The sequence below is a fragment of the Heteronotia binoei genome, chromosome 20 (assembly GCF_032191835.1).
Source record: "Heteronotia binoei isolate CCM8104 ecotype False Entrance Well chromosome 20, APGP_CSIRO_Hbin_v1, whole genome shotgun sequence".
In the NCBI taxonomy this organism is placed as follows: Eukaryota; Metazoa; Chordata; class Lepidosauria; order Squamata; family Gekkonidae; genus Heteronotia; species Heteronotia binoei.
In genome coordinates, this window is record NC_083242.1 from 24,428,814 (window position 1) to 24,456,183 (window position 27,370).

Sequence of the window (27,370 nt, forward strand, 5' to 3'; positions counted from 1 at the left end):
ACGCACTTCTAAACTTGGGTCCCATTGGCAAAGTCACTCTGTGCTGCTTCCCCACTCCTTAGGATACAGTGTAGGAGTCCCACATTAATTAACATTAGACCAGTTTGTACAAGTGGCTTTCAAGAGGCTTGTGATGTAGCAGCTGGAACTCCATGAGCCACCTGAGCGTGGCCTTGAAGACTCCTCTGAATTCCAGGAAGCGAGTTCTATCCGCCTCTTCCTTGGAGAGATCCTTGTAACGAAAATCCTAACTGCAGCTTTTTGAAAAAATTATTTCAAGTTTTGGTAGCCCCTGAGTCTTGTCAAGGTAGCTCTAGGATTCAAGTCCGCATTCCTTCACACTTACTTGGGAATAAACCCCACTGTACTTGGCAGGGCTTCCTTCTGATTAAGCAGGCTTGAGATTGCATGTGCCACTGACAAAATAGTATTGCTGGCTCAAGTGAGCAGAGATACCCTTATGGGAGCACATGCAATCTGGGCTAAAAGCACTGCACTGGTTGCCTATTGCATGCCAAGTTCATTTCAAGGTGCTGGTCCTTACTTTTAAGGTCCTATATGGCATGCCTTAGGGACCACCTTTCCCCACATGTTCCCCGGAGAGCACTTCAGTATGGATCACAAAATCTGTTTTCAATCCCCGGCCCTATGGAGGCCAGGCTCATGGCAACTAGAACCAGGGCCTTCTCTGTAGTGGCCCCGCGCTGGTGGAATGAGTTGCCGGAAGAAGTTAGGACCCTGCGAGAGCTCATACAGTTCCGCAGGGCCTGTAAGATGGCACTCTTCCACCAGGCATTTGCAAACTAGATCGCTGGCCACTCCAGTCCTTAGGAAACATCTGGACCACCTCTTGCAAGCAGCCCTGTAGTAGCAGCAGAAAAGACCATCCATAAATTTTGAATTTAAGACCATAGCATCAGAATGTTAGTTTTTCTATGTTTTTAAACTGTTTTATGGTTTTTATGACTTTGATATGTTTTATACTCATGCATACGCATGAGGATGTAAGCCGCCCTGAGCCCACTTCGGCGGGGAGGGCAGGATATAAATGGAATTAAATAAATACAGACGACTGCATGTTCACTTTAGCGAGGTCATCTCTTTATTTTCCAAACACTTTCTCAGCGTTTCCCCTACAGCACAAGGAGGAGGGTGGACTTAGCTGGTTCCAACCACGCCAGCAACTGCTGCCCCCTCATGCAAAATAACCTCCTGCTTGCAGCTGTGTGTCGTGCCTTGCCATGAATGCCTATGTGCTACTTCTCTGATATTCCCTGCTCTGCTTGCTATTATCTGCTTGCTATTATCTTTGTAACACAATTATCAGGAAAAGACTCCGCCAGCCTGGCGGTTGCCTACGAGACCAAGGTCAGCTGGCTGGGCTAGATGCACTTGGGAGGGGATGGACTGAGGGGCTTCCCGCGTTTGCTTCCCACCTTGCTTTTCCTGCTTTGCTTTGAAATCGTAATGGTTATCCGGAATGTATATAAGGGTGGCACAGACTGGCCCTGCCATGCTTATTACAGTTATCAAGGTCCAATAAGCTACTATGACACCAATGGTCTGTTTGCTGTGCCTGGGAGACTGAGGACTTGACATATTGCAAAGAGTCCCTTCAACCTGGAACTCATTCGACAACCCAGCTTGTCGGGGGGAGACATGGGCAAAGCCAAGGTTGATCAAAAGATCCCGAATAGGAAGGAATTCCACCTCCCCAGAAGAACCTCCAGTGGAAGTCCCACGGCAGCTCAGGACAGGGGTGACGGTGCACCGCCCAGACCGCGGCAGTAGAGGAGCAAGTGAATGGTGGGACCGGGGAGCAATCTCAACACATCTGCCTCCGCTCTTTGCTCCTGCTAGGACCCCTACACCCTTGGGGGTCGGACGATGAGGTGGAAAGTGCCCCCCAGTGGGGGGGGGTCTCCTGGAACGATGGGAGCATCACAGGGGGAACCAAAACCCCCAGACTGGTTGATGGAAATGTTCATGACCCATGACCAGCACATACGAGACGAGATGCGAGTGATGCAAGAGGTCCTGATGCAGGAGGTGAGGGAAGTTGCCCATCAGCTACAAACAGTAGCTGTTCAGGTTGCTGGGCAACCTCCCGCTCAGCCACCGGCCCAAGTACCCCCAGGGCCAGACAAGAATGTACCACCTCCCCCCCCCCGGTTCCAGATGCAGGATGAGTACCAGCTCAACCATCAGCAGGGCCACTAGCTGGACCCCCAGAACCCAGAGTCCCCAAGGGCCTCAAAGTCAACGAAGCCAAGTTCGATGGGGACCCGGCAGGCCTTGGATACTTCCTAAGGGTGTGGGCCGACAACTTCCCTACGGAGGACTTGAAGGTGGTCTACATAGGGGGGTGCCTGCAGGGGATTGCGACAGACTGGTACGTCACCCTACTCAGAGTGTTGAGGGCACACTTCAAGGACCCTCTGCAAGAGACCAACGCCATCTCGGCCATCCAAGACCTGCGCCAGGGGTCCAGATCAGTCCGGGAATATATGGCGGAGTTCTGGCGCTGGGAAGGCAAGGTGAACAGATGGAACAAAGAGACCCAAGTCAAGCAGAGGAGAAAACCACTTGGCAAGCAAATACCCCAGTACTCCTCGTGCACCTAACCCCACGAGCTCCAAGAAGGACGAGGAGAAGAAGATGAACCCTAAACCCACTTGGAGTGGAGTGGTCTTCCTCGAATACATGGAAGACTCCCAGGAGGAGTCGTCACAAGAAAGTGGCAATGACTAGCTGGCAGGAAATGCCAACCTGCTGTGAGGAGCGCGCCAGCAGGTCACCCAGACAGCTGCACCACTGAGGGTGAGAATTTCTGGAACTTTGTACTATGTCCCCACTATGTGACTGTTGAATTAGAGCTACGTAAGTCGCTTAACATGTTCATCCTAGTTTCCATGCTAGCCTGCTGAAACGCGATCCTGGACCATCACCATGGCACCTGCCGCAAACCTCTCCTCCGGCCGCTTCTAGTTCGGGGTCGTCTTCATCATGAAGTGGAGCCCATCCTTGATTCCAAGATATGCCATAACGAACTGTATTATATAATCGAATGGACATGCTTCCCCATAAGTCACGCTGAATGGGTACATGCAGTAAACACTAAAGCGCCTAGACTCATCAAGGACCTCCACAGGCAGTTCCCAGAAGAGCTAGGGGAAGGGTGAGGCTGGGGGGGGGGCAGTATGTCAAGTGCCTTGCCATGAATGCCTTTGTGCTACTTCTCTGATGTTCCCTGCTCTCTCGCTCTGCTTGCTATTATATTTGTAACACAGTTATCAGAAGACTCCGCCAGCCTGGTCGTTGCCTAAGAAACCAAGGTCAGCTGGCTGGGCTAGATGCACCTCTAAGGGGCTTCCCACGTTTGCTTCCCGCCTTGCTCTTCCCTCTTTGCTTTGAAATTGTAACGGTTATCCTGAATGTATATAAGGGTGGCAAAGACTGGCCCCGCCATGCCTATTACAGTTATCAAGGTCCAATAAACTACTATTGCACCAGTGATCTGTTTGCTGTGCCTGGGAGATGCAGACTTGACACCGTGGTGCATTGGGCCGCTCACCGGAATGCACAGCACTTTGTATCCATCCTTTCTCTCTGCTCCTTTCCAAGCTCCAACCCCGCCTCCCCCTGCACTGGGCGTGGGGAAGGAACTCCAAGTCACCTCTGCATTGCACACTTCTTTCTTCCCTTCCCTCCACCCACCACCCTTCTCTAGCCCAGCAGCTGCTGCAGCTAGGGTTGCCAAGTCCAATTTAAGAAATATCTGGGGACTTTGGGGGTGGAGCCAGGAGACTTTGGGGGTGGAGCCAGGAGACATTGGGGGTGGAGCCGAGACCAAGGCGGTGACAAGCATAGTTGAACTCCAAAGGGAGTGCTGGCTGTCACATTTAAAGGGACAGCACACCTTTTCATTGCCTTCCTTCCATAGGAAATAATGAAGGATAGGGGCACCTTCTTTTGGGGCTCATAGGATTGGACCCCATGGGCCAATCGTTTTGAAACTTGGGGGGTATTTTGGGGAGAGGCACCAGATGCTGTACTGAAAATTAATGCCTCTACCTCAAAAAACAGCCCCCCCAGAGCCCCAGATACCTGCGGATCAATTCTCCATTATTTTCTATGGGAATAAATCTCCATAGGGAATAATAGAGTTCCCAGCAGACATTCCCGTCTCCTCCCCCCACTTTCTGATGACCCTAACGTGGGGGGGGCCTCCAAACGGGGATTCCTTGCCCCCACCTGGGGATTGGCAACCCTAGCTGCAGCCGCCACTTCAGAACAGGATAGCACTGAGAATCCCCCACCTAAGGCCTGCAAGGCTGACCAAGCAAGCCTTGAGAAGAGAGGAACATTTCCCTCCCACAGGGAGTTGTCATGCACCTGCTGTTTTAAGGAAAATGAAACCTGGCGACATATCTCCTGTAGACCTCTTGCTCCGCCTTACCCACTCCGAGCCCCCTGCAATGCCCCCCTTGCATGGCTCAGCTCACCTGCCTGCTTCTGGTTTCCTGACACGTAGGAGGCAGGCCAGCTCCATTCAAGACCAAGGTGGGTCACCCGGTTTGGTTCATGCTGGCGCACCCTATCACCACTTAGACCAGGGCCCCCAGACGGCTCCTATCAGGCCCCCAAACAACTGGCTCTTGTCTGCTTCCTTCTCTCTTGCTTCCTTCTGCTTCTCAACTTGCTTTGTAAGGCTTGTTCAGTTACATAGGAGCTACAGTTCAAAACCTCGATTTTCTCCATTGGTTGAGGCTCCTCCTGGTCCCCTAGGGAGGGAGGGAAAGAGCCAGAGCTTCCTTTGCCCAGTTCTCTGCATTCTACGGGAAAAATACAAAGAAAGCACCTTTAAGGCCAACGAGTGCTAATGTTTTAAGCGTGTTTTATTTATTTATTGTACTGCCTTATATTGTTTTGATTTTAATTGTAAGTTTTAATTGTTGTTTTATCAGTGTTGTCATCCGCCCTGAGCGCGTTTCGAGAAAGGACGGAATATAAATTAACTAACTAAATAAAAAAATAAATAAATGCAGTTTTTAAAAAAGTTTATATCTCTGCTACCTGATTTTAAATGTCTGTCCCAGCTAGGGTTGCCAAGTCCAATTTAAGAAATATCTGGGGACTTTGGGGGTGGAGCCAGGAGACTTTGGGGGTGGAGCCAGGAGACACTGGGGTGGAGCTAGGGGGGAGGGGGGAAACGGCGCCGGGGAGCATGGCGAGCCACCCCGTCTCGGAGCGGGCGACGCCGCTGCGCCACTGCCACCTCTTCTCCGCTCACTGTGGCTGCTCCTCCGAGATGGGTTCAGGCTGAGCCCATCATGGAGGAGCAGCCACGGCAAGTGGAGAAGAGGCGGCAGCGGCGCGGCGGCCTCACCCACTCCGCCTCTGGGGTGGAATCGGAGGGGGGGTGGCGAGCCGCGAGTCCGGGTCCTAGAAGGGCTCGGATTCGTGGCTCGCCGTGCTCCTGGCCTGCCTCCGCCCTCACCTGGTTTTGCCTGCGCTGCTGCCGCCTCTTGGCTTCTCCTCCGAGATGGGCTCAGCCTGGGCCCATCTCAGAGGAGCAGCTGCGGTGGGTGGGGAGGGAGTGGCGGCGGGCGGCCTCGCCCGCTCCGGGATGGGGCGGCTCACCATGCTCCCCGGCGCCGTTTCCCCCCTTCCCCCGCTTCCGTTTTTTGGGGGAGCGGGGGAAGAGGGTGGAAATCCTGGGGTCCCCCGCCAAGGCGGGAGGGTTGGGAAGCCTAGTCCCAGCACAGCACAGCCTGGCCCGACAAGGTCTCATTTATGTCAGATCCAGCCCTTATAACAAATGAGTTCGACACTCCTGAGGATGTTGAAATAGAACAGGCAATTCAAAGCTTAATAAGTTACAAAATGTTCTTAGGATACCTCATTACTTCAGGCTTCCTGCCTCCAGCCAGGCAGCCAAGCCCAGCCACTTGGACAATATGGCCGCTGCAAGCTGACCAGCAGTCTGTTCTTTTCCAAGGACCAGCAACCAGAGAGCCTTCCTCTTCTGAGCAAGCACTTTTATTAATTCTTTCACTTCCCCCCATTTTACATCACACAAATGCATCCTGGGAGCCCTCCTGGAAGGGCATTCTGGGTAAACCTTCAGGACACACCTGGAGATTCCAAACACCAAATCCCTCAGTTGCAAGCTGAGTTATTTGCATAACTGTGGCTGGTAACTGAACTAGCTTCCTGGACTTCCAGAGAGAAAAGACAAAGAATCACATTTTTGAAACTCAGCGTGGAGGAGGGGGGAAAGGCGTTCTGTCACACCCTCTTCTTGTGTATACAGTATCCTGCTCTTGCTCTCCTTCAGGAGCAGTCTTAGCCAGGGGGCAACAGGGCAACTGACCTGGATCCCAGACTGGAGGGGCCCTGACCACCCACCCTCCCTCCCCCCAAAAGATGATGATATTGGATTTATATCCAGCCCTCCACTCCAAATCTCAGAGTCTCAGAGCGGCTCACAATCTCCTTTCCCTTCCTCCCCCACAACAGATACCCTGTGAGGTGGGTGGGGCTGAGAGGGCTCTCACAGCAGCTGCCCTTTCAAGGACAGAGTCTCAGAGCGGCCTGCAATCTCCTTTACCTTCCTCCCCCACAACAGACACCCTGTGAGGTGGGTGGGGCTGAGAGGACTCTCACAGCAGCTGCCCTTTCAAGGACAACCTCTGCAAGAGCTATCTATGGCTGACCCAAGGCCATTCCAGTAGGTGCAAGTGGAGGAGTGGAGAATCAAACCTGGTTCTCCCAGATAAGAGTCCACGCGCTTAACTACTGCACCAAACTGGCTCTCAAAAGAGGGAGGGAAAGAAAAGCAGGCTCATGCTGCCATTCAGGCCCACCCTGTCTGAGGCCTGGGAAAGTTGCCTTTGGGAAGGTTTTCTGGCAGCAGTGCTGACTCCTGTCCAACTCACATAGGATGAAGGCCACCCTTTGCTTGGCTGCAACAGGGATGTCCAGTGGTGGGGTAACAATGATTCTGGGTTCCTGGAATTTTGCCCAGAGCTCTGGAATTGCTAAGACTACTACTGCCCCGCTTATGTTCATATGAGCTTAAAGCAAACCTGAAGGCATGTTTGTCTCCCCCACTTCCCACCGCTGATTCTTCAGAGTATTCACTAATTAATTATTTCCTTTGTATCCTTCCGTTGAGAAGAAAAATGGGTGTTTATGCATCTCTGTCTCATTATTTCTCCTTGGCAAGCACTCCTATGGTAGTTATACAAAGACAGATTGCTTGCATCCTATGTAATTAGTGCCCCCCCCACATAATACTTGCAAAAGTTGGTTATATTCGGTTAGCAAATTACAGTCTTTACCATAGAAATCTGCCTAGTTGTTGTGGTGGAAACTGATCTGCAACATTTCCACTTCCCCTGTTTCCAGGCTCAGAGCAGGACACATGAATAAAATGTTCTAGCACAGTAAAACAGTCTAAGACAAATACAATAAATAGCATAAAATATATGATAAAATACATTATACTTCAAAGTAACAATGTACTTATAAGATGGCGTAAAATCCAGGAGGGCGTGGTGCATATGTCTGGTCTAAAAAGGAGAGGGGGAGAGTAGAGGAAGGAGACGAATCAAAGATGGAACCCATCGGTGTCCTTGACCATAAAGTTCATGTTGTAGTTGTGCCAGAATAATGATTTCATTTGCATATTCTCTTTTTTAAAATGTGAATGTGTATAGATTATAAAATGCAAGCAGTATATTCTGGAACAGGAAAATAAAATGGGTAACAGTGAAACGTTAAAATGGCTAGTCCTCTTCTGTGCTGCTTCTGATGTTTAATTTTGCGATGTGCTTTTATCAGAGTCCTGAGATGCCCAGTTTTGATTTAAAGAAAAGCGAGCTTCTAGCCCTCATTACTCATTCTTTCATTTTCAAGTCTGCAATTCTGAGATTTGTCTGGGCTGAATTGCCTTTGGGAAGGGAACAAGCAGACACACGCAAATCAATGGCATTGCCTTTCTCCTTCCTACAGGAAACTACAGACAAATTACCTGTAGTTCATATTTGACACCAGATAATATTTAGTGCAGAGTTGTTCTGCCTTACAGTCTTGTGCATGTACTGTTTCAGTTGGAATACCTTGCGGTACAGAAGGTTCTTGGGATGCCCTGCAAGTAACAACTTGCAGTTTGGTCCCAAGCACATCCTGTGCGGAGGAAAGACTGGATCCTCCACAGGCTGGAACAACTGATCCATACTTCATGGGAACAGGATATGTTCAGTTACCTCAGTCTGGGGTCTGGTCTCTGCAAGCAAATCTTAATGTACTTTCCTTGTTAGTGTTTAGTGAGTCATCCTGTAGCTTCGGGCACTTCTGGATGTTGTGGCATGCTGCCCCCCAGTTCAGTCTATACAGAGAGCTGCCTGGTGGTGGTGAAAAGTGTTGTCAAGTCACAGCCAACTAATGGTGACCTGGTAGGGTTTTCAGGTCAAGAGACATTCAGAGATGGTTTGCCATTGGCCGCCTTTACATAGACACTTCTTTGGAGGTCTCCCATCCAAATACCGACCTGCGCCAACCCTGCTTATCTTCCGAGATCTGATGAGCCTGGGCTAACCAGGTAGGTCAGGGAGCCAAGGATGGATGGATGGATGGATGGATGGATGGATGGATGGATGGATGGATGGATGGATGGATGGGCGGGCTGACAGGCTTCTTTTGCAGTTGCCTGCAGCTGCTTGAAGCCATGTAAGTGAGACACAGGACAGGAACAATCTGGACTGGCATGACAGATGTGGTCCAACCCTGCCCTTCATGCGAGTGGACAGCCTTGGAATTGAATGGGATAAGAGAATCAGAATGATAAATTGATATTTCTGTTTCATTTTCCTCCCTTCCACAGGGATGAGTTTAATATTAAAGTACTTCAGGCTTTTGTTGAACTCCATGAGTTTGCTGATCTCAATCTTGTACAAGCCTTAAGGTAAGCGCTCTGTAGCTTCTTCTTTTTTTTTTTAGAAAATAATGTTCTTTAAGCATTTGCAATTGTGCCAAGCAGAAGCCACAGATACATTAGGCTGGGTGTCGCCCATGACACTGGCGTCCCCAGACTTGTTGAGGCTGTGGACACATGGAATTTTAGGAGAGGATAGTGGGTAGCAGGACCACAAAATGGCTGCTTTGGGGGGCAAGGCCAGTCAGAGAGTGGCTGCCATGTGAGAAGGATCGATCTCAAAATATTGGAAGCTTCCATCTTGAGCATCCTCAGCTTTCCGTGAAAGGTGGCTTGCTTCCCCTCTTCTCCAGCTATGTGTAGCTACAAGGGAAATGTTGAATGGATTGTAAGAGTATGTCCATAGGGCAAGACACAAAATATCTGTATGAAATGACAATCCCCACGCACAGCGCAGGGGTCTCAAACCTTTTTGAGAAGAAGAGAAGATATTGGATTTATACCCTACCCTTCACTCAGTGTCTCATAGTGGCTTACAATCTCTTTCCCTTCCTCTCCCCACAACAGGCATTCTGTGAGGTAGGTGGGGCTGAGAGAGCTCTGAGAGAATTACTTTGAGAGAACAGCTCTGTGAAAACAGTTGCTGACCCAAGGTCTCCCAGCTGGCTGCATGTGGAGGAGTGGAGAATCAAACCCAGTCCTCCAGAATAGAGTCCACTGCATTTAAATTTACACCAGCTCTTGAGCCTGAGTGCACCTTTGGAATTCTAACACAGTGTGGTTGGCTTAGCCACGCAATGACTGGCACAGTGGGGGAGCCAGCCACAAAATGGCTACTGCACACAGTGAATATCCTTATGCTGTGGTTGCAGCTGCTGCTAAAGCAACGTTTTAAAAAAATCTGTACAACCAATGGAGAAATCAAATCATCAGTAGATCTTGCTGGTCAAAAGCCCCACCTGCTTTCTAAAAACATTTGGTGGACATCTGGAAAGTTGTTAGTGAGCACTATGGCACCCAAGGGCACAACACTGGAGACCCCTACTTTAGGGGCTCCTCAGCAGGGTTCTTAGCGGGCAAAATGATGTAGGTGAGACTCTGTGAAAGAAGAACATTTGAAATCTAGTTGTCTTAAACATTCCAGGCAGACATCCAGCCAGCCAACAGTGAGCATTTTTTAGTTCTGATATATTTCAGTGGGATGGATGCTGTTGGAATCTAGAGGACTCTGCCTGGGTTGTGCCCCTCCCTTTTAAATATGCTAATATGTTTGACTTTCCTGTGGCAGTTGTGCTTTCCTGTACATCAAAAGAATTGCCTTGATCATCCTCGAAAACACCCTTTTGCATTTGTTAGGGCATCTACTCTCCCTTTGGATTTCTGTTTCTTGCAGAAGCTACCAAAGCAATCTTCTACAAGTTTGTTAGGCCACTGGGTTTTTTGGGAGGGGAACACCCTGTGATACAGAGATACTGAATTTCTGATTAGGATGTTCTGATGAGTTAGCAAAAGAAAAAAATGCTGCCGCATTGGATCTTATCTGACATGAAAACTGCATTATCTCTACAGGCAGTTCCTGTGGAGTTTTCGGCTTCCAGGAGAGGCACAAAAGATAGATCGTATGATGGAAGCTTTTGCTTCACGTTATTGCCTTTGTAACCCTGGAGTCTTTCAGTCAACAGGTTAGTGGTGATGGCTTTCTATCCCAGTTTTTAAAAAATTGTATTATTATGGTTGGGTAAAATGACTAATGTAAGATGAGAGCTGCTCATCTTGTCCTGCAGTGGCTGATTGGATGCCTTCGGAAGAGCCCTCAAGGGGGACAGAAGGTTCTGGGTTCAATCCTTGTCAACTCCAGTGGAAAGGATCAGACAGTCAGGTGATGTGAGCACTTCCGTTTTCAGCGAGACGAGGCAGTCGCGTTCTAAGCCATCAGGGCAGGAACGGGTCGAACTGAGCGGGTTGGGGGGTCCTAGGACCCAGCAAAGCTCCCGTCAGAGGAGCATTGCTAGCAGAAGGGGTCTTGGGGAGAGGCACGGGGGAACTTCTAGGTTCCTGGCTTTTCTACCCTCCCTTTGCCACATCCGCATCGGGCGCCATTAGGTGAGAGAGTCCCAGCTACCGGAGACAGAGGTGAAGGAGGCGTTTGGTGAAAGTATATGAAAGTAACCTAAAAACAGAAGACTAAGAGGAGACGAAAAGGAAAAAAAGGACAGTATATACCTGAAGTAAGGCGCTTTTAATTTTGACTGCAAACTGGGCTTGGCTCGGTGGCGTATTTGGAGTGTGGCTGAGAGAACTACTTTGAGAGAACTACTTTGCGGCTGGCAAGAGGAGCAGAGGAACAAAGTTGGAGGAAGAAGGAAAGGAGGTGGGTGGTGGCGGCAGCAGCGGATTTGGCGCCAAAGGAACAAACTGACTTTTTCTTTCCCTGTCTCACCTCCTCTCTGTGACTAACAAGCACCATAATTGGTATTTTTCTTTCTTTTTGAAGTATTCTACTTTTTTCTTGTTAAAGAACACTGAAATGTGATTTAAAACACTATCTCTAGCCGAAGGGCATGGAAAAGAGAGGAGGCGGAAAGTGACAACCCTGTTAGTGCAGATGAGTATTTGGAGCTACAAGAGCGGAAAGACCTCGAGTTAGAAAGTAAATTTCTTGAAACTTGCCTAAAACTAAAGACTCATTCAAAACATTGCGTGTAAATATTGCTACCTGTAGTGGAGATCGGATGGGAGAAAATATGTAATGTTAAAGAAGATTTGATTTATATTAAGGATTAGGTGGACTACTTTTTTGGATTGAGAGCTGTAGAAAACAGTGAATAGTTCATTAAAAGACTGTGTTCGATCAATATAATATAAGTAACTTGGAAGAAGAAATTTAAAGACTGGAAAGACAAAAAGGGGGAAAAACAGACAAAGAAGAAGAGGAAGAAAGGGGAAACAGAAGGACTGAAGGAAGAAAGAAGAAGAAAGAGAGGGAAAGCAAGGAATTGAATGCTGTTTGTCTATAACTGTATAATTTACAAAAGTGTATGAATGTGTGTGGGTCTATGTAAAAGTGTATGGCTAATGAGAAAGGATTCGGATGGAGAATGAATGAAGAAGTGAGTGTATGTAGTCTGTAAGAGGCAGTGAGTGGAGTGTTTGAAGGGGTTAAGTGGTGCAAGAGGAAGGCAAATAATGAATAATTATTGAAATCAATTGAACATGAACCATTATTGCTTGGGGAACAAATTGATTTAAACTAGTTGGTAAGGGGATACTAAATCTCTGTATTGGTGTCTTCATTCTAAATTAGTATAAGATAATTTGGAATTCTCCTGCTTAACTCAATGATAGAGGGAATCATGTTGTCACAGGATGCTCTCAAAGTATTTCAGTCATCTTTTGAAGACTTTTTATGGGGGCATTAAATCAGATGCAGAACAATTTAATGGAACAGATAGGGGGATTAAAATTTAAGCTTGATGGATTAGAAAATGGATTGAAGGACACAAAAACGGATATGACAAAGTTGACGTAAACCAAAAATTCTATTGATACAAAACAAATACTAAAGGAGCAAGGTACTTTGAAATTAAACAGGAAGAAACAGAGAATAGGATTACTAGATCAGACATGGATAAGGTAAAATAGATGTCAAGATTTTTAAGCATACCAGAAGAAATAAATGAGGATTTATCTTGTTCAGTAGCGGAAACATTGGTCCCCATGTTGGAGAAAGAACAAAAAAAAGCCGAGAGGGAAATTGAATATATATATAGGCTAAACTCTCTAAAGCTAAAAAAGAATGGTTCACTTAGAGAAATACATTCAAGAAACATAAGGAAACAGATCAAAGATGCAGTTTGGAGAAGAGAAAGGGAGCAACTTATTAGATCTAGAGGTCAGAAAAATAAAATAATGAAAGAGATATTATGGATAATTAGGCATTTAACTCCAAAATCAAGAGAGGTTTTAAATAACCAAGAGAGAAATTGGCGTAAATGGAAGAAATACCAAAAATGGAGGATTCATCAGGAAAGTATGGAATTTATCAAAATTAGATAATTGGAAGGTGCTGCTGAATGGAATGCCAAAGCAAATAGTTAGATTAGTGGGGCAGATCATATAGACAGTTAAAGGAGTATGGAAGTAGTAAGGTATTATGTAAGGTGTCGAGCGTCAACAGTAAAACATCTTTAATGAGTTTTCCTTGAATGTAAGTGAAAAGAATAAATGGGTTTAATTTGTAATGCAATAGTGAAAGTGAATGTATTAAACGGTGAATAGAGGTAATGGAATTTGAATGTATATATAACAGTGAAAACACTGCCTTCGATCTCTGTTTTAATAATAGTATTTTTTTTTTGTTTGGTAATGGGCTTGTACACAATATATTAATTTAATAAACTATAAATATTGATTAAAAAAGACAGTCAGGTGATGTGAAATGCCTCTGCCTGAGACCCCAGGGAGCTGCAGCCAGTCTGACTTTGATGGACCAGGCAGCTTCAGGTGTTCATGTGACATGTGGGTAACAGCCTTCTTTTGCAGTTGCCTCCCCAGCAACTGGTGTCCACCTGTCTGTCTGTTATATATTTATCATCCCTTCTGTTTTGTCCTGTCCATTCTATGCACTTGGTTGGGCAGACTTACCCAAGTTCATTCATGGCAGAGTAAAGGTTCAAACAAGAGTCTCTCTCAAGTTCTTGTGCAGCATGCTGTACACCACGCACCAAGCTGTAAGTCTGTAAGAACCCGGGTATGTAACACTGTTAAAATCACTACATGAACATACATGAAGCTGCCTTCTTCTGAAGAAGACCATCAGTCCATCGAAGTCAGTATTGTCTCCTTGAACTGCAAGCAGCTCTCCAGGGTCTCAGGCAAGGGGTCCTTCCCATCACCCATGACCTAGTCCTTTTAACTGGAGATGCTGGGGATTCAATTTGGGACCTTCTGCATGCAAAGCAGAGGTACTTTGATTGAGCCATAGTCTCTTCCCATAAGAACAGCATTCTTAACAACATACCTTAAGACCGATTTCCCACTCGCCTTACGCTGCTATCAACCTCCTCTTCTCTGCAGGGCCTTCCCTCCGATTTCACACTATCTGCCCCGGAGCTGCAGCCAGCATCGACTTTTTTGTGGCAAAGAGAAACCTCTAAAAACTAGTTTCTCTTTGCCCCGCAAAAAAGCCGATGCTGGCTGCAGCTCCGGGGCAGATAGTGTGAAATTGGAGGAGCTTGACAGCAGTATAAGGCAAGTGGGAAATCGGTCTAAGTCTGTCCTGTGCTATCCCGTTCTTTGCTATCTTTCCATTTTACTAACACAGGGCAGTGAATTAAAAATGTTGTTGGAGGGAAAGTATCACCTGCCAAGTTAGCTAATAGGTAATGTGCACAGTATATGTTAACAGTCTTCCCCAGTTTCTCTTGGGAAGGTGCCTAAATTATAAGACACCCTTGACAAATCTGTCACATTTTTTTTATCTCATCTGTACTCCAAGGAAGCTCAGGTTCTTCCCATTTGGTCATGAACATATGAACATATGAAGCTGCCTTATACCGAATCAAACCTTTGGTCCATCAAAGTCAGTATTGTCTTCTCGGACTGGCAGCGGCTCTCCAGGGTTTCAAGCTGAGGTTTTTCACACCTGTTTGCCTGGACCCTTTTTTGGAGATGCCGGGGATTGAACCTGGGACCTTCTGCTTCCCAAGCAGATGCTCTACCACTGAGCCACTGAGCCAGGGTCTTGTCAACAACCCTGTGAGGTAGTGGATCTGAGAGAGATTGTTCTAAAGTGAACTTCATGGCAGGGTCAGGCTCATCAGGCATGCCCCTCTGTATCACTCTGACTCTTGTCACCTGAAGCCTAGTCTGCATAGCCAAGTCTCTTGCAATTTTAGTCAAAAATAAATCTATAGTAATTCAAAACAATAATCTTGAATGCATTCAATTGAATTCCTCCCCACCGTATCACAAACATAGAACGTTTCACAAACATCAGAATTAGTGTGCAGAGGTCAAGAGATAGCCTCGACTATAGCTTCTTTCTCTTTTTACAAAATCGTAATGAGAAAGGGAAAAGGACTTCTCCTTACCTCGCGGTTTTTACACAGCACGATGCTGTATTAATTATTCTTTTTTTTGATGTTTTGTTCCCCCCCCCAGATACATGCTATGTGCTATCTTTTGCAATCATCATGTTAAACACTAGTCTACACAACCACAATGTGAGAGACAAGCCAACAGTGGAGCGGTTTATATCTATGAACCGTGGCATTAATGAGGGCGGTGACCTCCCAGAAGAATTGCTACGGGTAAGCCACTTTGAAACCAGTGGAATTGGTTGTCTTCCTACTTTGTTGTGAGGCCAAGGAATGAATCCTTCGTTTCTGGCACCGATCTCTGTGAAGAACCAGCACAGTGGTAGAATATGATTCCATGTGGCTGTGGATGGTCACAGAGGAAGAGGGATCCACCTTAAGCAATGTGTTCAAAGAGGGATCTGCTCTTTCCTATGCACTCCTGAATGCAGGGAGCCTGTGATGGTTCCCCTCCCCATCCATGCTACTCATGACCATTTAAAGCCCTTCCTGGCACATCTAAAGGATTGTCTCTTCCAAAGGATCGTCGGGGTGGAGGCTGGGGAAAGGGGTTTGGGCAGGGCCGTCTTAACAGCATTATGGGCCCGGGCAAAGCAGTGTACTGGGCCCCTACGACAACTACTCATAGGAATAAAAATGTAAATGATCCATATTTATTTATTCTATTGGCACGTCCAACAAAATCTGTATGGGGCCCCTATGCTCGTGGAGCCCATGGGCAAGTGCCCAACAGGCCCATGCAGTATGACAGCCCTGGGTTTGGGGAGAGGAAGAGGAAGGACTTCAGTAGGTATAATGCCATGGAGTCCACCCTCTAAACCAGCCATTTTAACTAGGGGAACTGATCTCTGTAGCCAGATTTCCACCCATCACCTGAAGGTTGGCAACCCCAAATCGTTTAGCCCAACATGTTGACTGAACAAATCTTAGTCTTCCTGGCCATCTCCAATTCATGTATTGTTCTCAAGTCTACTTCTTATTCCAGGTAGATTTTTATTCATGTCTAATAAGTTTATTTATATGGATGTTTCTTATTGGCAGCTGCTACTTCTTGCAGAATGTCTGAAGAGGAAGCTTTATTTTCAAAGAAGCGGATCTTGTTCACTTTTTGAGAAGCAGGCATAGCTCAGAATGAAGGAATCACCAATTCGTTCCATGTGAATGATGTGTTTGAATGATGCCCTCCTCCCACCTGCAGATAATAGACCAAACCATGGGTATTTTTGGTACACATTACTGGTGACTTGCCATGATTTGGCTGCCAGTTGCACAGTTCCCAGGTCTAGGCTAAGATGCACACATCTAGCCTAAGATGAGTTAACAAAACAAGATCTTTGTAAACATGACCGTGCAAATTCTTTCTGAGAAAAGAATCAATGCTAGTTTCCCCTCTTCCTCTTCCAAAATTTGTTAACTGTGGCTCTTGGGTACACAGGGTTTTCTCCTGTAGAAAACCTCCAGCAGGAACTCATTTGCATATTAGGCCACACCTGATGGCATCACCATTGTTTCACACAGGGCTTTTTCCATAAAAAAGGCTTGTGTAAACAATGGTGTTGTCAGGGTGTGTGGCCTAATATGCAAATGAGTTCCTGCTAGGGACTCATTTGCAGCAGGATCTCGTTTGCATATTATACAACACCCCTTGATGCCAAGCCAGCTAGAACTGCATTCCTGTTTATACCTGCTTTAAAAAAGCCCTGCAGGTACACAAATGTTATTTAACTTTCTCTTTCTGTTTTCTTTCAGAACCTGTATGAAAGCATTAAAAATGAGCCCTTTAAAATTCCAGAGGATGATGGAAATGATTTAACCCATACATTTTTTAACCCAGACCGAGAAGGTTGGCTTCTGAAGCTAGGTAAGTAAGAGAAGGGACCTTCCCTCCTGTTTTATTTTGTGCTTTAGTAAGCAGCGTTTTGCATTTGGATGCTGCTGTGATCTGTTAGAAAGAAAGAATTATTCATGACTGCTCCAAAGGTTCACTCAAAAGTGTTGCCAATCAGGTTTCATTTATATATAATGACCCTTTTATTGACTCCAGAGTTAGAAGCTTTGGGTAGGGTTTGATTCTGGCATTCTGGTGTTGAAACCTGAGAGGAGGGATTCCCGCCCCCTGGTACTTAGACCTGTCGGGTGAAAGAACAGTTCTGTTTGTTTGAAACCACTCCCGAGAATGCTGCAATTAGCTTTGCATCTAGGATTTCTGCACACACAAAAAACAAGAAGAGCAATTCTTCTGTCTCTTTTTTCTAAAGAGCAAGGTTTGAGTTTTGTGAAACCTTAAAGACTAAGAAGATTTCCAGATATAAGCTTTTGGGTCTTTTAAGTTGCCACTGAATTCGAATCTTTCTTTTCTACTGCAAATCAACACAGCTACCCATCTGAAACATTTTCCTCAAAGGTTATTCCTGTATGTCTCCCCCACACACACTTTTATATTTCTGTTTTGGCTTAATTTTTTGGCTATGATTTTTTAAACAAGTGTTGTTGTCTTTTCAAATGTGCCTTCTTGTTTTCCTTATGGCTTTTGACCTCTCACCTTTCTGTTCTGTGACTGGCTGTCTCTCCTTATTCTGCATTAGGAGGTACGTATCTGATGGCTTTTCTAGCTTCACTCTTGTTCTGTTGCCTGTTCATCCATTCTCCCCTCAACACACTTTTCCCCTTCCTTTTTAAAAATGTCAGCCTTGGTGGGATTACTGTGTTTATCACTTAATATCACTAACTTCAAGAGAAGCTGTTGGGATTCCCTTTTGTTTGTTCACTGTCTTGAAATGCATTACAGCTCACCATCTAACACTACAGATTTTTTCTACATAGGTTGACCCTATAGAACATGAGAGTCAAGCGCAGGGCCCTTGTTTTCCACACATCTGTGTCCTCTGACGTTTATCTTTCTGGTTGAAATCATTGCACCTTCTGTCCTATTCTTTTGTGTTAAAACAATTTTTATTGGTAACATATGGCAGTTATATCTAATACTAATAAAATATTAATAATCACTTAATGCCTTCCCCATACATTACCCTTTTCCCTCCCCCCCAGTCTTAATTATGAACATTGGTAGCATAAGATAACAATTTCTATTTCTACATCCTTAATCATTTTTCACCACCATCCCCTATATTACTTTCTAATTACCCTCCCCCCCGTTACTTGGCTCCTGCTGATGATAATAATTCAAAATAATAATATTTAAAGGTACTCTATTCTAATCAAGAACCAATATTTATACTCTGTCTTCTTCTAAAACTTAATCTTAATAATTATCAAAAACTACTAACATTTAAAGATACACTTAACTACTAAAACCAAAAATTAATATTCTTCTTTCTTCTAAGACTTAATCATTATCAAAAATTGTCCAATGTCCTTTTACTTTCCACTCTTTTTCTACATATCTTCTAAATTTTTTCCACTCCATCTTAAAAACCTCCAAATTGCAGTCTCTTAAAGTTCTTGTTAATTTGTCCATTTCACTCCATGTTATAACTTTAACTATCCAATCCCATTTTTCTGGTATTTTTTCTTGCTTCCACAACTGCGCATACAATGTCCTAGCAGCTGAGAGCATATACCATATTATAGTTCTGTCTTCTTTTAGAAACTTTTCCATTTGTAATCCCAAGAGAAAAATCTCTGGCACTTTCTTGAATTCATGCCCCAAGATCCTAGAAATTTCTTGTTGAATCATCTGCCAATACTATTTTGCTCTTTCACAAGTCCACCACATATGGTAAAAAGAACCTTCATGTTTTTTACATTTCCAACATCTATCTGACATCTTATTGTTCAACTTTGCCATTTTTTTAGGAGTCATATACCACCTGTACATCATCTTGTAACAATTTTCTTTTATACTCTTGCAGCAAAAAAGAAAAAAAAAGACAATAATTCTGAATTCTTGACTGGCAGAATGCTGTTTCCTCTGGTACTTTTGAAATTGTAAGGTGCTTTGGAGGCTTTTAAAATAAAATAAACGTCTTGGAGTTGGTGCTGCCCTTTCTGAAAGGTGGCAAGATCCAGGGGACAAGTTCATGTATTCATTGCCTTTGTGGCAAGAGCCACTCTGAACTTTGTGAATAAGGTGGGAATGCTACAGAGTCACTTTGGGTCTCCAGCTTTGCAGCAAGGAGTGAGATTGTGAGTGGAACCTGCATCCTGACCCTCTCTCTCTTCAGACAAATCAGGCAAACTTGCATTTGGGATGTGGCAGTGGGAGATGTCAACATCCACACATGATGTGCCTGTTGTGTGGGTGTAAAAGCTCATTTTCAAAAGCTCTTGAGCTGTTTTGAAAGTAACATCATTTCAACCAATGGTCATCCTGCTGCTAACCTCAGATTCTTTCTACCACCCACAGCATTTGTTTGGACTGAACCAAGCCTGCTTTCTTAACTTGTAGTTGTGTAGTTTGATTTGATTACTTTTAACTTTGGGCAGAAGGCAATAGCTGACCTTGGAACCAAAAAGCTCTAAAGCGTCAAAATTAGCACACTGGTGTGTGGTTATGCTTAGGCAGAAGTGTATGGTCTCTGGTTTTGCAACAATCCTGTTGAGAATGGCAGGTTTGCCAATTCACTGCAGACTGGGGGATGCTCACTGGCATTCTTTCCAGCAGCTTCAGACTTCTTAGTTTATCTGGGGTTGTTTTTTCAGGCCTTGTATATGGAGAAATAGTTCTGCGCCAAGTGAGGGGGTGGCGGTTGAAATCAAATCCCACCCCCTTTTTTTCTTGCCCTTCCTAGTAGACATTGCAGCCACACAAAGATCTCACAGGCGACAGATCTGGGGACTCAGTTCTTCCAGAATGAGATTTCTTTTCCTCCTGCTAATGACAGCGTTTGCTGGCTCTAGTTCAGCTAAACAGTCTGGATACTAAAACATTTACTGTAAATAACTGAGGTCTGGCTTTATTTCCTTTTCTGTTCAGGAGGTGTATATACTTGTTGGAGTATCTGTGTTGTTGTTTTTCTCCTTTCCCCAACGCCTATTGAAGAGGGACTGAGCGGCAGTGAGCCATGTGAGAAGGCGGAGTCCTCTGTCTCCTGTACATGGCAGCTGTGTTCCCTCTAAGTTGAGTTAGCGTGAGCTAGCTCACAGATTTTTAGCCTCCAGCTTACACCTTTTTGTCTTAGCTCAGGAAGGAGGACCCCAGAGCACACAAATTTAAGCAGTTGCTCACAACTTTAATGCCAGTAGCTCACAAAGTAGAAATTTTGCTCACAAGATTGTGCAGCTTAGAGGGAGCATTGCCTGGCAGTATTAAATATTAATTTCCAAGTCTAATTTTCACATTCTTAGGTGTTGTTATGTGCCCCACACCTGTTGGGAGTAAGCAGTAAAGTGGCCAAGTTTGCAGATGACACTAAATTGTTCAGGGTGGTGAGAACCAGAGAGGATTGTGAGGCACTCCAAAGGGATCTGTTGAGGCTGGGTGAGTGGGCGTCAACGTGGCAGATGAGGTTCAGTGTGGCAAAGTGCAAAGTAATGCACATTGGGGCCAAGAATCCCAGCTACAAATACAAGTTGATGGGGTGTGAACTGGCAGAGACTTACCAAGAGAGAAATCTTGGGGTCGTGGTAGATAACTCCCTGAAAATGTCAAGACAGCGTGTGATTGCAATAAAAAAGGCCAACGCCATGCTGGGAATTATTAGGAAGGGGATTGAAAACAAATCAGCCAGTATCATAATGCCCCTGTATAAATCGATGGTGCGGTCTCATTTGGAGTACTGTGTGCAGTTCTGGTCCCCGCACATCAAAAAGGATATTATAGCATTGGAGAAAGTCCAGAAAAGGGCAACTAGAATGATTAAAGGGCTGGAACACTTTCCCTATGAAGAAAGGTTGAAACGCTTGGGGCTCTTTAGCTTGGAGAAACGTCGACTGCGGGGTGGCATGATAGAGGTTTACAAGATTATGCATGGGATAGAGAAGGCAGAAAAGAAGTCCTTTTCTCCCTTTCTCACAATACAAGAACTCGTGGGCATTCAGTGAAATTGCTGAGCAGACAGGTTAAAATGGATAAAAGGAAGTATTTCTTCACCCAAAGGTGATTAACATGTGAAATTCACTGCCACAGGAGGTGGTGGCGGCTACAAGCATAGCCAGCTTTAAGAGGGGATTGCATAAAAATATGCAGCAGAGGTCCATCAGTGGCTATTAGCCACAGTGTGTATATATATATATGTGTGTGTGTGTGTGTGTGTGTGTGTATGTATGTACACACACGCATACATTGGCCATTGTGTGACACAGAATGTTGGACTGGATGGGCCATTGGCCTGATCCAACATTGCTTCTCTTATGTTCTTATGTCTTTTATGAATCAAGCTATCGGAATTTTATGAGATATGTCATTTGTAAAGGTCATTGTAATTTTCTCCAGACAATTCCAAGTCATGCTTCCGAATAATTTAAAAATATATTAAACCCTCTTTTAACCATCATAAGCATTCCAGAGTGGATTAAAAAAGCATGACTACCAAGATAATGCATTTTTTTCACATCTTTGCTAGGCAAGAGTGGGCCTTGCTTTGGCAGTCTAAAGACCTTTGATCAGGAGTGGCCAAACTGGGGCTCAGGAGCCACATGTGGCTCTTTCACTCATATTGTGTGGCTGTCAAAGCCCCCACTGCCCTGCAAGAAAGCAGCTTGAAGAATGCATTTAAACTTAATATTGCCTTCTTTCCACCTCTCTCTCCCTCCCCATCGATTTTCCTGCCTGCCTTCCTTGTCTTGTGGCTCTCAAACATATGATGTGTATTCTGTATGGCTCTTATATTAAGCATGTTTGGTCACCCCTGCCTTTAATTATTAAAGTAAACATTAGTTTCTACCTGGCATGTATGATGGAGACCTGGGTATGGGGAGGCAAAACTGTTGCCTTGAACCAGCTCACCCCGCCTGGGTTTGCCATCCTCCACCAGTCCCGGACAAGTGGGCGGGAGGAAGAGTGGCTATGCTCATTCAAGACTCTTTTTCTTTCAGGGCACTCTCTGGCCTGAACATCGCTGGCATAGAATGCATGGGCCTGGTGTGGGAAGCCGAGGAGAGTGTGGTGATCTGGGTGGTGTACCCACCGCCTAACGCACTGCCAGAGAGCCTATCTGCCCTGCTGGATGCGGTGTCCACCTGGGCATTGGACTTCCCCAGACTTCTAATTCTGGGGGATTTCAATGTCCATGCTGATGACGCGGCGTCCTTGCAGGCTCGGGATCTGGTGTCGTCCATGGAGACACTGGGACTCAGCCAATTTGTATCGGCCCCCCCACACCAGGCCGAGCACATGTTGGATTTGATCTTCGGGGTAGGGATATTGGTGGATCTGGTAATAGCAAACGCTGTTCCATGGTCGGACCACTATGCCTTGAAAGGCCGACTGGACCTGCAACTCCAGCCCTGTTTAGACGGCGAGCAGATTTATGCTCACCCGCAGAGCCAAATCGACCCAGAGCGGTTTCAGGAGGCCCTGCGGGACCCGGTGTTCCCTGGTGGGTTGTTAGATGAGCTTGTGGAAGACTGGTATTCCTGGCTTTCCACTGCCATTGACGGCATTGCCCCCCGGCACCCTCTTTGCTTTTGTACCAAGGCAGCTCCCTGGTATTCCTTGGACCTGCTAAGGATGAAACGACAGCTTAGATGGTTAAAGCGAGTGTGGTAGCGTGCTCGTGACGAAGAGTCCAGAACTTCTTATAGAACGCTTATGAAAGTCTATGAGAAGGCTGTGAAGTCCACTAAGTTGCGCCCATCTCAGTTATTTAGAGTAATTCGGTCTTTGACAACTTTGCCATCGATCAATCAAAAAGATAAGAAATTGGATAATGGTCCTGAGAACTTTGCGACGTATTTCACAGGTAAAATCTTGACACTCCACCAGGACCTCCCAGCCACAGTTGATGCAGTACACGAACTGGAAGCCCCTTGGCCATCACACAGTCCAATATTGGACCGCTTCAGTCGACTCACATTGGAGGATATAAACAGGATCCTGGCTGCAGTGAAGCTTACTACCTGCCCCCTGGGCCCCTGCCCATCCTGGGTTGTGAAGGCTTGGCAGGATGATATCAGGACTTCTCTGGGTGATATTGTTAACCTGTCCTTCGCGAGTGGGACATTCCCAGAGAAATAAAAGGAGGTGGTAATTCGGCTGCTTTTGAAGAAATCCTCGCTGGACCCTATGGTTCTAGCTAACTATCACCCAGTTTCGAACTTACAGTTCCTGGGAAAGGTAGTTGAGAAAGCAGTGGTGGAGCAGCTACAGGTCTTCCTGGATTAAACATCTGCCCTGGACCCATTCCAATCTGGTTTCTGCCATGGGACAGAGCCGGTACTAGTCGCCCTCACAGATGACCTAAGACCAAGGCAGGTTGGCACTGCTGATTCTTCTCAACTTGTCAGCAGCATTTGACACGGTTAACTATGATCTATTGACCCACTGCCTCACTGTCACTGGAATATGGGGGGTAGCCTTGCAGTGGTTTTCCTCCTTCCTCCGGGGACAAAGAGTGATGCTGGGCGAGCAGACCTCCTTGCGACACCCACTTAAATGCAGAGTGCCACAGGGAGCTATTATCTTGCCCATATTTTTTAACATCTATATGTGCCCCCTTGCCCAGATCGCCTGAGGTTTTGGACTGGGTTGTCATTAGTATGCTGATGACACCCAGCTCTATCTGTTGATGGATGGCAGACCATCTTCTGCCCCTGAACACCTGTCCGAGGCATTAGGGGCAGTGGCAGAATGGTTACAGCAGAGCTGACTGAAGTTAAATCCAACTAAGACAGAGGTCCTGTGCCTAAGTCAAGGCGGGGGTCTGTGTACTCAACTCCCAGCCTTGGACGGTGCTGTTTTAGTGCCAACCCAACAGGTGAAGAGTTTGGGAGTGATCTTGGATGCCTCACTATCTATGGAGGCCCAAGTCACGGCGGCTGCCGGGTCTGCCTTCTACCATCTACTGCAGATCAGGCAGCTAGCACCATATCTATCCCCTCAAGACCTTGCCACAATGATCCATGCAATGGTCACTTCCAGACTAGATTACTGCAACTCGCTCTACGCTGGATTGCCCTTGAAACTGATCCGGAAACTGCAGCGAGTGCAGAACGCGGCAGATCACCTGCTGACTGCATCACCTGTATGAATGAACATACAGCCAGTGCTCCATGGCCTGCACTGGCTGCCTATAGAGTACCGGATCTACTTCAAAGTGTTAGTTTTGACTTTTAAAGCCTTAAGCAGCCTGGGACCAACATACCTACGGGACCGTCTCTTCCCATATATGCCCCAGAGGTCGTTTCGTACAGCTCCCAAGATAGGCTGACTGCGCCTAGCCCAAGAGATGCACGTCTTGCCTCTACCAGGGCCAGGTCCTGGCCCCAACCTGGTGGAATCAGCTCCCTATAGAGATCTGGGCCCTACCTGGCTTCCTAGCCTTTCGTAGGGCCTATAAAACAGAGCTGTTCCGCCAGGTCTTCAGGTGAGACGGTGGGCATCTATCCTCTAGATCGGTTGGCCTCCCCTACTGTACTATCCTACTGCGCTGATCTGCTGCACTGTACGGCCACACCATCTTATCATATTATTCTGCTGGACTGCTCTGTATATCAGGGGTGGCCAGTGGTAGCTCTCCAGATGTTTTTTTGCCCACAACTCCCATCAGTCCCAGCCAGCATGGCCAATGGCTGGAGCTGATGGGAGTTGTAGGCAAAAAATGTCTGGAGAGCTACTGTTGGCCATCCCTGCTGTATGTTGCAACTGGGTTTTTATTATTATACTACTGTGATTTTATAATAATAATAATAATAAATTTTATTTATATCCCGCCCTCCCCGCCTAGGCGGCTCAGGGCGGCTAACAACAATTCTTACATTAACATAAATGGATAAAACTTTAAATTTAACAATTAAAAATTAAACATATAAAAACCAGTTAGTTAAGTTAAAATACATAATTCAAATCACATTAAATGTGTCTGGCAGCAATAACTGTTCTGGCGCTGGTTCTGCCAGTTTAAATAGTTCCATGATCGTATTATAGATGGCGGTTCTTTGTTCTTAGCAACTCAGCAGTCGATATCACTATAGGCTTGCCTGAAAAGGGCGGTCTTGCAGGTCCTGCGGAACTGGTCAAGGTTCCGCAGGGCCCGCACTTCCTCCGGAAGCTGGTTCCACAGTGCAGGAGCCGCGGCTGAAAAGGCCCGTGTTCTAGTGTTTTGGAGTTTGACCTCTCTCGGCCCAGGGATGGTCATTTTATTTTTACCCACTGACCTCAGTGCCCTCTGGGGCTCATATGGGGAGAGACGGTCCCTTAGGTAGGCTGGTCCTCGGCCATATAGGGCTTTAAAGGTAATAACCAACACTTTGCACTGGACTCGGTAGGTGACTGGCAGCCAGTGCAGTCCGCGCAGCCCCGGCCGTATGTGCTCCCATTTCGAGAGCCCCAATAGTAGCCTGGCCGACGCGTTCTGCACCAGCTGTAGCTTCCGGGTCCGGCACAGAGGTAGCCCCAAGTAGAGGGCATTACAGTAGTCCAATCTTGAGGTGACCGTTGCATGGATCACTGTTGCGAGGTCGCGACGCTCCAGGAAGGGGGCCAACTGCCTCGCCCGCTTCAGGTGGAAGAATGCTGACTTGGCAGTGGCTGCTATCTGGGCCTCCATTGATAATGAAGGCTCCAGTAAAACGCCCAAACTCTTAACCTGGCGCGCTGGTTTCAATGGTGCGCCGTCGAAGGTTGGGAGAGCTATTTCTCCTCCTAGAGTGCTGCGACCCACACAAAGGACCTCTGTCTTCTCTGGGTTCAGCTTCAGCCCACTCAACCTGAGCCACGTCGCTACAGCCTGCAGAGCCCGATCTAGGTTCCCTGGGGCGGAGCCGGGCCGGCCGTCCATTAGCAGATAGAGCTGGGTGTCATCTGCATATTGATGGCACCCCAGCCCAAACCTCTGGACAATCTGGGCAAGGGGGCGCATATAAATGTTAAACAACATTGGGGAGAGAACTGCTCCCTGAGGCACCCCACAATCAAGTGTGCGCCTCTGGGATCGCTCACCCCCAATAGCCACCCTTTGTCCCCGACCAGAGAGGAAGGAGGAGATCCATTGCAAGGCCAACCCCCAAACCCCTATGTCGGCGAGGCGGCACTTTAGCAACTGATGGTCGACTGTGTCAAATGCCGCCAACAGGTCTAGTAACATCAGTACCTCAGTGCCGCCCCGATCCAGTTGTCGCTGAAGGTCATCTACCAAGGCGACCAGCACCGTCTCCGTCCCATGGCCCGGTCAGAACCCAGACTGGCACGGGTCAAGAACGGAAGCGTCATCTAGGAACCTCTGCAGCTGCAACGCCACTGCCCTCTCAATGATTTTACCTAAAAATGGTAAATTAGACACCGGACGGTAGTTCGCCAATTCGGCCGGGTCTGCTGTACATTTTTTTAAGAGAGGGCGAACCAGCGCCTCTTTCAAGGGCATTGGGAAGTGCCCCTCTGTGAGGGATCTATTTATGATGTCCCGTAAAGGACATCTAAGCTCCCTCTGGCAAGATTTAATCAGCCAAGAGAGGCAAGGATCCAAATCGCATGTTGTTGGGCGAGCAGCGGAGAGGATTTTACTATTTATGTTGTGCTCTGCCCTGAGCCCCTGCAGGGGAATGGGTGGAATATAAATAATAATAATAATAATAATAATAATAATAATAATAATAATAATAATAATAATAATAATAATAATAATAATAATAATAATACCTTACTTGCCATATTTTTCTAATGTAACTGTTGCTGTGCTTTTGTCAACCTCTATCCTCCAGTTTGGTGTAGTGGTTAAGTGCGTGGACTTTTATCTGAGAGAACTGGGTTTGATTCCCTACTCCTCCACTTGCAGCTGCTGGAATGGCCTCGGGTCAGCCATAGCTCTCACAGAGCTGTCCTTGAAAGGACAGCTTCTGTCATCCCATCCGGTCCTCCGTTTTTCACAACAACAGTATTGCATTATCTTTTTTTTTTTTTTAAATTAATTGAAAGTAATGTAATATTTTATTTGTTTACCCTATGGACCAACAGCTAAACACAGATATTGCCTTTGTTCTGCAGCTTTTAAGATACTTAAGACATTGTGAAGAGCAAGCAAAAAAGCTTTCTCAGCAGAGGAAAGAGTTGGCAATAATTTGAAGTCTGGGTTTTGGATTGAACAGCATAATCCATTTACAATAATTAATCCTTGGGCAGACCAGACTGTCTAATGAGAGTCTGATGTTCACGGCATTTGGTAACAAGATCAGCTATGCTGAGAGTGAACGCCTAATTAGATTAAGGAACTGGTAA

The 27,370-nt window shown here is 46.3% G+C and overlaps 1 protein-coding gene across 1 annotated transcript in view; it reads left to right on the plus strand.

Annotated features, from left to right (window-relative positions):
• The window catches only part of CYTH3 (cytohesin 3), a 93,217-nt gene that overhangs the window by 52,602 nt on the left and 13,245 nt on the right, over positions 1-27,370 (plus strand). Inside the window, exons 6-9 of the mRNA XM_060260495.1 lie at positions 8,891-8,971; positions 10,511-10,623; positions 15,104-15,252; positions 16,789-16,900. Of these exons, the coding sequence (XP_060116478.1) occupies positions 8,891-8,971; positions 10,511-10,623; positions 15,104-15,252; positions 16,789-16,900 (455 nt within the window). The remainder of the gene's footprint in view (positions 1-8,890; positions 8,972-10,510; positions 10,624-15,103; positions 15,253-16,788; positions 16,901-27,370) is intronic.